This window comes from Halichoeres trimaculatus, unplaced genomic scaffold (genome assembly GCF_033239565.1).
Source record: "Halichoeres trimaculatus isolate MK-OKI-2021-1 unplaced genomic scaffold, fHalTri1.1 fHalTri1_scaffold_17, whole genome shotgun sequence".
NCBI lineage: Eukaryota > Metazoa > Chordata > Actinopteri > Labriformes > Labridae > Halichoeres > Halichoeres trimaculatus.
Window position 1 is genome coordinate 480434 of NW_027437195.1, and position 11770 is coordinate 492203.

General features: G+C 43.2%; 1 protein-coding gene across 1 annotated transcript in view; it reads left to right on the forward strand.

Moving 5' to 3' along the window:
* enpep (glutamyl aminopeptidase) overlaps positions 1-8595 on the forward strand; it is a 42605-nt gene extending 34010 nt beyond the window's left edge. Inside the window, exons 19-20 of the mRNA XM_074692433.1 lie at positions 7250-7331; positions 7796-8595. Coding sequence (XP_074548534.1) covers positions 7250-7331; positions 7796-7942 — 229 coding nt within the window. The 3' untranslated portion in view covers positions 7943-8595. The remainder of the gene's footprint in view (positions 1-7249; positions 7332-7795) is intronic.
* Positions 8596-11770: the final 3175 nt, after the last annotated feature.

The window sequence follows — 11770 nt, forward strand, 5'->3', positions numbered from 1 at the left end:
CCCTGTATCTACGAGGGCTGGGCAGGAACCGCTCCCAACCAGCACAGGAACATGGCAGCGGTAACCCACCTCTGTCCAGCCCACAGTCTCTACAGCATCAGCATCAGCATCAGCGTCAGCAGCAGTATCAGCATGCGGATCCCGGTGAATGGTAGACGGGGTCCGTGTAATCCGGGCTACACGGACCCTTTCCCGTTTCCCTGCTGACTCTTAGCCTCTGGACAGCGACGGAGCGTGTGTCCTGGTTGGCCACACCCCCAGCAGACAGCAGGAAGGTTGCGCTGCACACTGCTTTCTCTCGGACTCACTGACAGATTTTTCACAGCACGTACCAGCTCCTCTGCCCATGCTGGTCTCTGTTCAGGCAGCTCTTTTACAGCAACAGCAGCAGCCAACGCAGGTGTAGGTGTCGATGTATTCATAGCGCAGGCGGCAATCTCCCTCTCTAGGGCCAGTTCCAGCGCCTCGCTCAGCGTGGTAGGGTGGGCAAGCTGTACATGAAGGCGCAGCTCCACAGGTGTCAAAGCATGGACGAACTGGTCACAGACTAGCTCAGACAGGACTGAGCTCGGCATGCAGCCATAAGCACGTCTGCCCAGGCTCTCAATCTCATGTGCCAGGGACCGGAGGGACTCACCCGGCCGCCTGACACGGTGCTTGAACTCACACCGCAGGGAATCTTTCAGATTGAAAAGTCCGAAGCGTCTCTCCAGGGCTCCGACCAACATCGAGTAGTCCTCTCTCTCCCCCGGGCTTAGGAGCAGGAGGCAGTCCGCAGCTTCCTCCGTCAGTGAAAGTGCTAGCTGCACAGCTTTGATCTTCTCAGTCCAGCCCATTGTAGCTGCTAAGAGTTCAAACTGCGCCCGATAGGCTTCCCAGCTCCCTTTTCCGGAGAACAGCGGTGTTGTAGAGCGGGCCACGAAGAGCTGCTGGGCGCCGCCATCTTTGTTTACATTACGTCCCGCGCCGCACACATGGGCAGGCTGTGCAGCATCCGAATGGCGGGGAATGACGCCGCTCAGCCGCCGTGAATCTGGGGTCTCTGAGGCCGTAATAGCGTCTTCTGGCATGTTTATTTTGCACTCGTCGACTTCTTTCTTTACCTGCAGTCGGGAACCTGAGTCGGAGAACATCTTCACTCTCCCTGGAAAACAGCGGTTCATGCAGTGGGTGGATCTCGAGCTTCTGACACCAATGTAATGCTCCTAACTGCAGGAAAGTCACTTAGAAGCCTCGGTTCTTTTTCGAGTCTTTTATTTGGCCAAAACACAGGCAACACGAGCTGTTATCTCAGCCTCAATTCTTTCAGAACACACACACAAGCCACTCAGGCCACTCAAAGAGAACACCCGTCCCTCCCTCTCTCACACGCATGCGCGCCCCCTTGGCTCCCCCTCCCATACTCATGAAACAGTTAACCCTTGCATAACATGAACATTAACAGCATAGTCATTACAATACATTAGTGTGTGGTGTGGTGTAGTAGAGATACAACATGTTGAATGGATTGAAAATGAATCTTTTGTGAGGAAGTTATGTACATTTGTTTGTGTGTTTAGGACTAGGTTTTATGTTGGATCCATAGACTGTATAAAAATGGACATCGGCTTGCTCGGCTCGAAGTGAGGTCTCTACAAAAACTGCTCCCCCTGGTGGCTGGCTGCAGTATAGGCTAGAAAATCCATCTTTCCAGCCATTCCAGGGGCCTGTACTACGAAGCTGGATTAGCTCTTAGAGAGATAACTTCCTGGATAAGTTTCGGGTTTTCCTCACTACAAATGTGGATCTCTGTTTATCCAGACACATTGCCCCGGTAACTGATGCTGAGCGCTAAACCTGGTCTGGAGCAGGTTAAGTTCCAGGATAAGAGCAGAGGGTGTGACAGACCGCCCGCTGACCAATCGCTTCACTTGGGCGGGCATAAAAGACCGCTCAGTCACCAATTTGCTCAGCTGGAGTAAAGTCCTCCGGTGCAGGACCGCCTTCTGTCTTTCTGGCCCAACATTTTTTCTTATGGGCTGTGAACAAACAATATCTTATCAATCAATCAATCAATCTTTGTTTTTATAGAGCCAAATCATAACAAATGTTATCTCAAGACACTTAACAAAAACATTTACAGGTCTAGACCTGTAAATGCTAATAAAATTTTATTAGCAGAAACCCATCATCAAAACAAGATAATGAGTCTGATCTTATCTTAATCCACCATGAGTACAGGACTTTGCAGCATTTAGCCAGTTACAATAGCAAGGAAAAACTTCCCTTTAACGGGCAGAAACCTCGGACAGAACCAGACTCATGTTAGACAGACATCTGTCATCTTACTGATCATCATAACTGAGACATTGTCAGGGAAAAGTAGAAATGTGTGCAAATGGAATCTTTCATACCGACCACTTTGAAGGATGCGTTTATATTTATTTCTTATTTACTCCCACGTCCTTTTTTCCCCACTGCTATTGCATCTGCAAAACACACTGCCTATAATGAGCATTTTCCTTAGGATTTGTTGGAAAATGGACTCTTTCTAATTATGAGGTGGGATATGATGCTGATAACACACGCACACTGACTGACAACATGAATGAATAACGACCTAACTGCCCGTGACTTCACATAATGAGATAGATCTATTAATATCAGCATTTTGGAAATTTACGCATACACAGAGTCGGCGATTTTTTGCCAGCAATCCCTCCGGCTTCTCGCGGCCACAGTCATGTTGCTCCTGGCCTGGATAATAATGTGGTACTCCTCGTATTTTTGCAGTATTATTTGCTGCTTCTCCTTAAAATAGGCTGCTCTCTTCTCCATTGTGGATAATGCTTCGGGGCCGCTAACCACGCCAATTTTTTGTGAGCACGCACAGATCCCAGCCGGATTCACTTATTGAGTTGATGACAAGCCTCGTAGTACAGCAGATCTGGATGACGGAGATCTGGTTAAGTTCAGCGGGTTGTCGCAGAGTTATCTTGGATAACTTAATCCAGCTGCATAGTACAGGCCCCAGATGGAATGTGGTCAAACTTTAAAAAATTAATACTACTTGAAAAAATGTTTCTCACGTCTGATTGTTGTAGTGATTTAAAGATATTGTTTGGCTGTCTTGTATCCAAGTCCTCTTTTTTCTGAAAAAATTTGTTTTCATTAGTTATACGAGGTAAAAAAAGAGGCTTTGAGTAAGGTTTAACGATGATTGACAGCCGTCGTTCTCGTGTATTTTTTTCGGGGATTGTAATGCATGTCGGGAGGTAGAGTCAAGAAGTGGTTAGACTCTCGAAAGAATTTTTTTTTTTTTTCACCCAGACTCTGGCTGCAATTGCTACCAATGGCTGTGCCTGTGACGGGGGTATTTTGGCTTCAAAACCGTACAACGATAAATGGCGTAGCCACACTGTCCACTCTATTTACAGTCTATGGTTGGATCTTCTAATGTACCAAAAACAATATAAAATCTCCACTTAGATGTATAACATGTTTGATGAGTGGCAACTGGAGGGTGGAATTTGGACAAATTAGTTTAGTTTTACCATCCAATTTGTCATCCAATACATATATGCTTGCAACGCCACCTTGGAAATTACACCCAAAGAAAATAGTTTTTGAGCAGAGAAATTTCAAACCACTAAGGTTCTTGCTATTATGTCAAGAGCAGGAGACGTGGTTCCAAGTTCCAGCAATTACTTTATTTCAACCACAATAATGAAAAAAAACAGTCGATAAAAATATGATCACACTCACACAGGGGGAGGGGAAAACCTTATTCAGGTGCTGAGGCTCATTAAAGGCACAGTGGTCGTCTGAACAGAAAACGGGATTCCAAGGGAGGAAAGCACTCCAATCACTCATGATACACTAACATTCACTCGGTGAAACAACTGAAATCTGGGGATCACAGCACAGCAGTAGCTTCGTCCGTGGAGAGCGCCTGAGAATTTGTAGGGAGATTATTTGTTTATCAATAACCGTGGATGCGCACACAACTTGGGTGCAGAAGCACTGCGGAGTATAATGGTTTGTCAACCAACGTGGGGGAGTTAAACACCAAAAAAACACATTTTGGCAGCATTTGAACGGCTTCCAGGTTTGTGAAACAGCAGTGAGTGGATAGAAAAGATCAGCAAGTGGACAGATATTGGGTGGACAGACTTTTTTAGCTGGGAAATCTAGTATGTACCCCAGAGAGGAATTTGAACACATAACTGTCACTCGATGCTCATGACTGCATTATCCGTAGACACTTACCAGACTGTGACAGACCAGGACGTAAACATGCGTCAATAAATCAGAAACCCTCCCAAACCAAAAAAAGCATACAGACTGCTGAGTCTGACTCAGTTCATAATAAAAGAACCAGAAAACTACGTCCCGAGAACTGTACCAAATCACAATACTAATGGTTGTGTATTTCAGGGTTAAAAGACTGTTTCAGCATTTCATAATATTACCTAATTTTGCTTTGATTCCAAAATCATTTTATGTTAATCATATAGGTTCACTCATTATTTACTGTCTATATTGAGTCCATGTTTGGTCGCAACCTCAGCCCCAAACCAACTTTTTCATTAAATAAGCGAAGTCAAATCTATATTTTGAATATCAGCAAGTTAATGTTGCTTGTTTGCAGTCAAACCTGGTTGACTGAGGTTGGATAAAGAAGACGCATTTAATTACACACCTGCAGTCGTCGCTGGTGTTTCAGTGTAAAGAGTGACCCTGTTAACTGGTGACTCTCGGCCGTTAATCACTGATACCTTCGACTGAAAGTCACCAGTTAGCATGGTCGCTATTAACTCCGAAACACCGGTTGCGCTGTAACGGTCATAACTTGACAGAAGTTGCCCCTACTGTGTAGAATTGTTTCTGACAACTGACTAGTCAACAACCTTACATTTTTACACTGCTAACAGGTACAATTTAGTGTTTGAAAAATGCTAACTCACCTGAATGAATGGAGCTAAATGCTGCTTCGGCGGGCAAGATGCATGCGCAGCTTTATGATGACGTAGACTGATAATCCCTCTATAGCAGCAGTAGGGCAGAGGCAAAAAGCAGCTGCTGACACCGAGTCAGAATGGGTGCGACTTGAGCTGAAGCCTAGCGAGAGCAGCGGCCAAGCGAGGCAAGCAGCTCAGATACGTTAGCACAGCCAAGGCAGCAAAGGCTAAACAGTGCAGAGCAGGGGCTATAAAGGGGGAAGCAGCATCCAAGCAGGAAAAGCTGCAATGTCCTTACATTAATTGTAGCACCGCTGGAACTCCCTAGCAAAACACGCGGTCCATACAGCCTCTGTCACAAATAAAGAATTAACTTTTAGTAATTCTGGAGGAGCAGAGAAAGAAACACAGGCTAGTCATTATCCATACATACCAATCAGCAGGGGCAGACTGGCCATCTGGACGTTGTTGTGGGCTGGGCTGAGTGAAAGTCCAGGGCTGTTTTTCAGTCCCAGTCCGCCACTGCCAATCAGGTCGCATGGGAGACCACCCACAAGGGACAGAGAGAGAGGAACGAGAGAAGCGCGTCTTAAATGGTGCTGTACGATGGCGATCTCTGCCAATCCCTGTCTCAAGAGCAGGAAACCGTGACGGTGTCTAAAAACAAGCTGAATCAGGCAAATCAGTAAGACACAATGATAACTGAGCATTACTGGCAGCCACTGCTAACATACCTGCACTGGTAACAGCAAGAGGAGAGGAACGAAGGGACCCGGAAGTGACGGGTACAGCCAGAGCAAGAGGGAGGGCAGGCTGCCTCTACTCATTTTTATAGAGTGCCACCGTGAGGTCATTAGCTGACAGTGTCTCCATCAATGCAGCTCATAATGAAGCGTGGCTGAGACACGTCATCCTGCTACAATCGTGTGGAACAGAAATCTCTAGTCAGAGAGTAATGTATCAGTGGGCTCTCAGGGAGATCTCTTGTGGCCCTGTTTTTACATTATGCTTCAATAAAAATACAAACACATGAAGTGAGAGGTATATGCATATGATTAAACCCTCTTTAAAGTATGATTGACCTGCAGCTCTTGACTTAAAACACAAAAACAAAAATAAGTCTTCTAGCTCAGGCTGGCTAGTGTTAGAAAATTACCTTCAATGCTCCAAAGAAATAAAAACACATACATTTTAAAGCCGTTATACCATTTGCTACATGGTGTTGTACTAGATACCAGGATGATTCTCTGTATATCATTGACCGATACTTTAGGCAACTCCAGCAGACACCTTATTTATTTAATTTCTGCCATTATAACATTTACTGTAACTTTCTAATGGTTCTTTCGGTAACTGGAAACACTTAAGTCACTTAACTCCACTGCTGAAGTGATCTGTGCATAGAGCCTACTATGTCCAGGTATGGCTACATCATTCAACATGAGGACAAAAATACATTTCTCCTTCACTTGATGGCAGCACCTCCAGCCAAATAACTTGTTGCACTTTGTTGCACTGACAACGGTTTTCCCTTCTATCTTAATTCTTTCTTGTGTTTACGTTGCTTTGGACAAAAGCATCTGCTAAGTGAAATTGTAGAACTGTACATTTGTATGTCATTGCTTGCTCTTAAGTCTCAGCTCTAATGTTTCTCTGCTGCCACCTGTTGGCTTGTGATCTGTGATGGATGTAAAGCCCATTGTTCCTGAGCCTGAAGAAGCTCCTGATTAGGCATGCTCACTCCAGTATTCAGTCCTTTCTGCATAGTGTTTTGTCTGGATTCGAAACTTGATTTCATTTTTGCAACAGCATCATGTTTTTCTGAACTCTCAGCAACCCTGCAGCCTTGCACCATGACCTGCTGTAAAGAACTAAAGTAATCCATAAACATTATTTTTGTAACGGCCCTGAAAGAGCAATCAGCAGCTTAGATTTTGTTTATTGGATAATTGGCACCCTGTGGGGTCAGCTGGGACAGGATCAAAGTGTGAAACTGCATGTTTGCTGTTAAAGATCAAGGTCGATGAGCTGATAAAATGACATAACTCTTGGAAGATAGACCCAATGAAGACAAAAGGCAGAGCAGACACTATTACACATGGTTTCTATCTTTGAAACAGGATCATTCTTCTAAACTCTTTTGACTCAGAAATGAAATGTGTAGAAGGAGAAGGTTGCTAAATAAAGAAAAGCTACAGTTTACCATCCTTCACCTTACCCTTTGGAGGATTTTACAGAAGTTCATCTTTAAGACTGAAGTTGAGGTGTTTTAAAGCATTCTGTTAATCTCAAACGTTTCATCCTGACAGGTACACCATCAATGACAGGAACCTCGGGCGTCTATTGGGTCGAATCTCCACCAGCTACAACACCGAGCTGCAGCTGTGGAAGGTAAGCCCTGCGTGCTGCTGTTGTATGAGTGAGCTGAGTTACAGTTAGCTGAAACGTGCAGTTTGAATCCTGTTCCTGTACCTTCCTCTGCTGCATCAAAAAGAAGCCATACAGAGGTCTGAGCAGACTTCACATGATGGTGGACAAAGCAGCCGTGACCTAGGTTTGTAAGAATGCTGCATGTGAGGAGGCGTGTAGACTATGATTCTCTTTCCTGTGGCATGCTGCTCTTTCAGGTTCGCATAAAAGTTCACAAACATTTCCTGCTGCTTTGGCTCATTATGAGTAAACTTCTCTCTGTGGGCTGGCAGGAGGGTGGATGTGTTCACACATAAAGATCCATAGAAAGTTAACAGACCCGCTTAGCTGTCCAGCTAAGCTTTATTTTTTTATCTGATGGCTGAGGAGGGCATGTTGGAGTATCTGTTTGCAGATTGTGTTTGATCAGTTTGTCTTTGCTGCAGATGGAGCATTTCTTCAGTCTAACACCAGATGCAGGAGCAGGCGAGATGCCTCGGAAGCAGGCGCTGGAGACTGTGAAAAACAATATTGAATGGATAAGAGCGAACGAGAAGGAGATCGAATTGTGGCTGGAGAACAACGTAGCTTAAACAAACAGACTGCCACAGTTCCCTGTGTTTAAATATGGACTTCTTACAACAATCATTGCAGGGCGTGGCAGGGTTCCTCTTCAGGGCCTAAGAGAGGAGCTACAGAGTAATTCATGGAGGACTTTTTTTAAACTTGAGCTCTTCCTTTTGTTTTTTTTTGTTTTTTTTTTCTTTGTAAGTTTCCTATACTGAACAGAATTTCTCATCAACAGGCTGCAGTAGCTAACCTTACAGAGATACAGACCCTAATCAAAGTTCGGATCAGATTGATTTTAAAGTTCCTGAAAGAGAAAGGATCCAGAAATGACTTGAACTTACATCTTCATCCTGACAATCTTCATACAGGAAGTCATGATGTTTAATGAAATCTGATCATTTAAAGAGCAAAGCTGCACAGTCACACAGAGAGACCGACTGATGGAAATAGAGACAGGATGTGGACTGTTTGGTGTAGACACAGGGGCAGTTTACACAACAATGGTTTTAGGGTGAAACGCAAAAGTATTGTTGCCTTACATTTACACAAGATCCAAATCACAAACTTTTAAAATCGGCCTCCAAGTGGATTTTTTCTGAAACCCTGCCGCCACCCTTACTGTGTAAACAGTAAGCGAGCGTTTTTAGTGGAAACGCTGACATCACGCTCCTGTTCCCGCAAGTGCACATAATAGTCCAACAGTACTGTTGTTATGATCATCACGGACTACCATGTTGATCTTGTGCTGCTCGATCTGCTGAATCTGCTGACTGTCTGTAACAAAATGAACATCTGTTGCTCCACTTCTGCTCTTAGCATTCACCAATGCACCAGATGATCAGCAAAATTCTACTTCAATGGAGATCTACCAAAAACTGCTTCTGGACAAGACAGTTGTAGTGCCACCTACAGGCCTGGCATGCTTACTGCAGTGCTTCCATGTAAAGGCAGATTTTTTTCCCTGTGTTTAAGCGTTTTCAGATAAAATGTTATTGTGTAAACAGGGCCTCAGTGGAGTCACTCACTGGTTTCTGAGGAGGCCACTTAACATCTCCTTCCCACACATACACACACACACACACACACACACACACACACACACACACACACACACACACACACACACACACACACACACACACACACACACACACACATACAATGCAGATGAATTTGTAACTCCTGGCCCTGAAATAATCCAGTCAATGAGTAATAAGAAGAAGCTCTCTGTAAATCTGTGATGAATAAAAAATAAGCAACAGAGACTAAAACCAGACTTTAGCAGGTTTATCTCTGCTGTGAAATCTCACATCTGGGCTCAATGGACACTAATCAATGTCTGGAGACACCTTAAGAGGAGATAACATGTAGAGAAAAAACACTTAAAGGGCAACTCTGTTTTTTTGACACCTGGACCTTATTTATAGGTGTGTGCATGCTCATATACTCACTCAGACAAACATCGTGCAGCTCAGAGTCCTTCAGAAGTTATTTAGATCCAAACGATTTTAGCCGCACTTAGCGGGGGCCACGGCAAGGGAGCTTTAGCGCGGGACATAATCTCTATAAAATCGCTCATTTGGGCTATATTTTTTCATCAACCCTTTGGTTAATTTCCCTGATAGTCATTCATACCAAGAGGTGACAATTATCCATACTAATGCACAGGTACCAGTTGACTGCTCCACAGCGCCCACTCTTCCTGATCTGTGAACTCTTTAAAATTATTCTTTCAGACATCAGGAACTTAAATGAAAATATTTGTTTGTTTGTGGGGAGGGGTTGTGTTGAATTCAAACGTCAATTACTGTCAGGCCAAGCACTCCATTGTGTGAACATGATGTGAACATGATATGAACATGGTGTAAACATGATGGGAACATTATGTGAACATGATGTGAACATGATGTTAAAAATGGTGTGAACATGGTGTAAACATGATGTGAACATGATGTGAACATGATGTAAATATGATGTGAACATGGTGTAAACATGATGTGAACCTGATGTGAACATGATGTGAACATGGTGTAAACATGATGGGAACATGATGTGAACATGATGTTAAAAATGGTGTGAACATGATGTCAACATGATGGAAGCATGATGTGAACATGATGTAAATATGATGTGAACATGGTGTAAACATGATGTGAACCTGATGTGAACATGATGTGAACATGGTGTAAACATGATGGGAACATGATGTGAACATGATGTAAATATGATGTGAACATGGTGTAAACATGATGGGAACATGATGTGAACATGATGTTAAAAATGGTGTGAACATGATGTCAACATGATGGAAGCATGATGTAAACATGATGTAAATATGATGTGAACATGGTGTAAACATGATGTGAACATGATGTAAATATGATGTGAACATGGTGTAAACATGATGTGAACCTGATGTGAACATTGTGTGATTATGATGTGAAAATGATGTGAACATGATGTGAACATGATGTGAACATGATGTAAACATGGTGTGAACACAATGTGAACATGATGGGAACATGATGTGAACATGGTCTGAACATTATGTGGATTTTTTTTTCCAGAATACAATTTTATCTGATTTTGTTAATTTTCTTATACTGAGTTTGATTAAATTTGATACCTCACTAGATGGAGACAGTGAGTGTGATTCTTTGATTTGCCTTGTTGTATTCCAACTACAGACTTTTTGCTGGATGTCTATTTTGCTGACAGTAACAGCAGAAACAAACATGTTCACAGGCTGGTCTCTGTCAGCACACACTGTTCAGGGGTCACTTCTAATTACTCAGTGTTTTTAAAGCAACTGCCCATAGAAGGGCATGACTGACCTAACTGACAGGTCAAGCGCTTTTCCAGGTTAAAGAGTGTTTCCCATGAGTATCATCACTCAGTGTCATAAAGACATTACACTTACCAATGCCCTGACAATTGTTGTAAAGAGCAGAACTTATATCAACACTACCTTTCTTTGTTCAAGACAACTTTTCCCAGGATGCAAAGAGGCAAGAAAAATATTACGTAACATTGGTGAATCCTGGTTGTGTCCTACCAGAGCTCATCTACCAACTCCAACTTCACCAATCAGAGCTAATGTAACCTAGCTCTTCATTTTATTGATAGACTCTCAAGTTTTAACAGACCACTGCAGAATAACTGCTAACTGTAGGTTGAAATGAACATTAGCAAAAACAGATTAACCTGTGTTTAGCCTTTAGCTCCTGTGTGAGCCTTTAGCCCATGTTTTAGTATTAAGTTTGTGTCTTAGCCTTTAGCTTGTGTTTTAGCCTTAAGCCTGTGCTGTTTAGCTTTCATCTGCTCTTCTGTCCTCTTTCTGTCCCACAGTTAAGGTCTTTGCACACTGAGTCCGTTTTTTTCGGGTGCATTTTTTGGATTTGTGATCTGAAAAAAAGTCACATAGACACACTGTCACACCGTCACCGTCACACGGTCACACCGTCACACACATTTCACAAGTCCTCATTCATCCTCCAAACATTACCCAAAATGTGTAGAGAAACTATGGTGGAAAATGTGAGAATGTGACTTTTCAAGTAGCCTACAGCATTTCTGAATAGTCAAGCTCCCCAGGAAACAAGCTGGGTGGATGCGAATAAATGCAAAAATCAAACCTGTTTTAAAAGAAAAATAATGATAGATGAAGGTTTCTGCCTGAGTGTGCAAACCTGTTTGACATGAGATCAAGTTTCTTTTGTAACATGCGTCAATTTTGGATCAAAAAAACAGACTCAATGTGCAAAGACCTTCAGGCTCCAGTGTCTACCATCACCACAAAATTAATCACAGAAATTGTTTTCAGCAGAGAAGAACACAGATCTGTCTTCTCA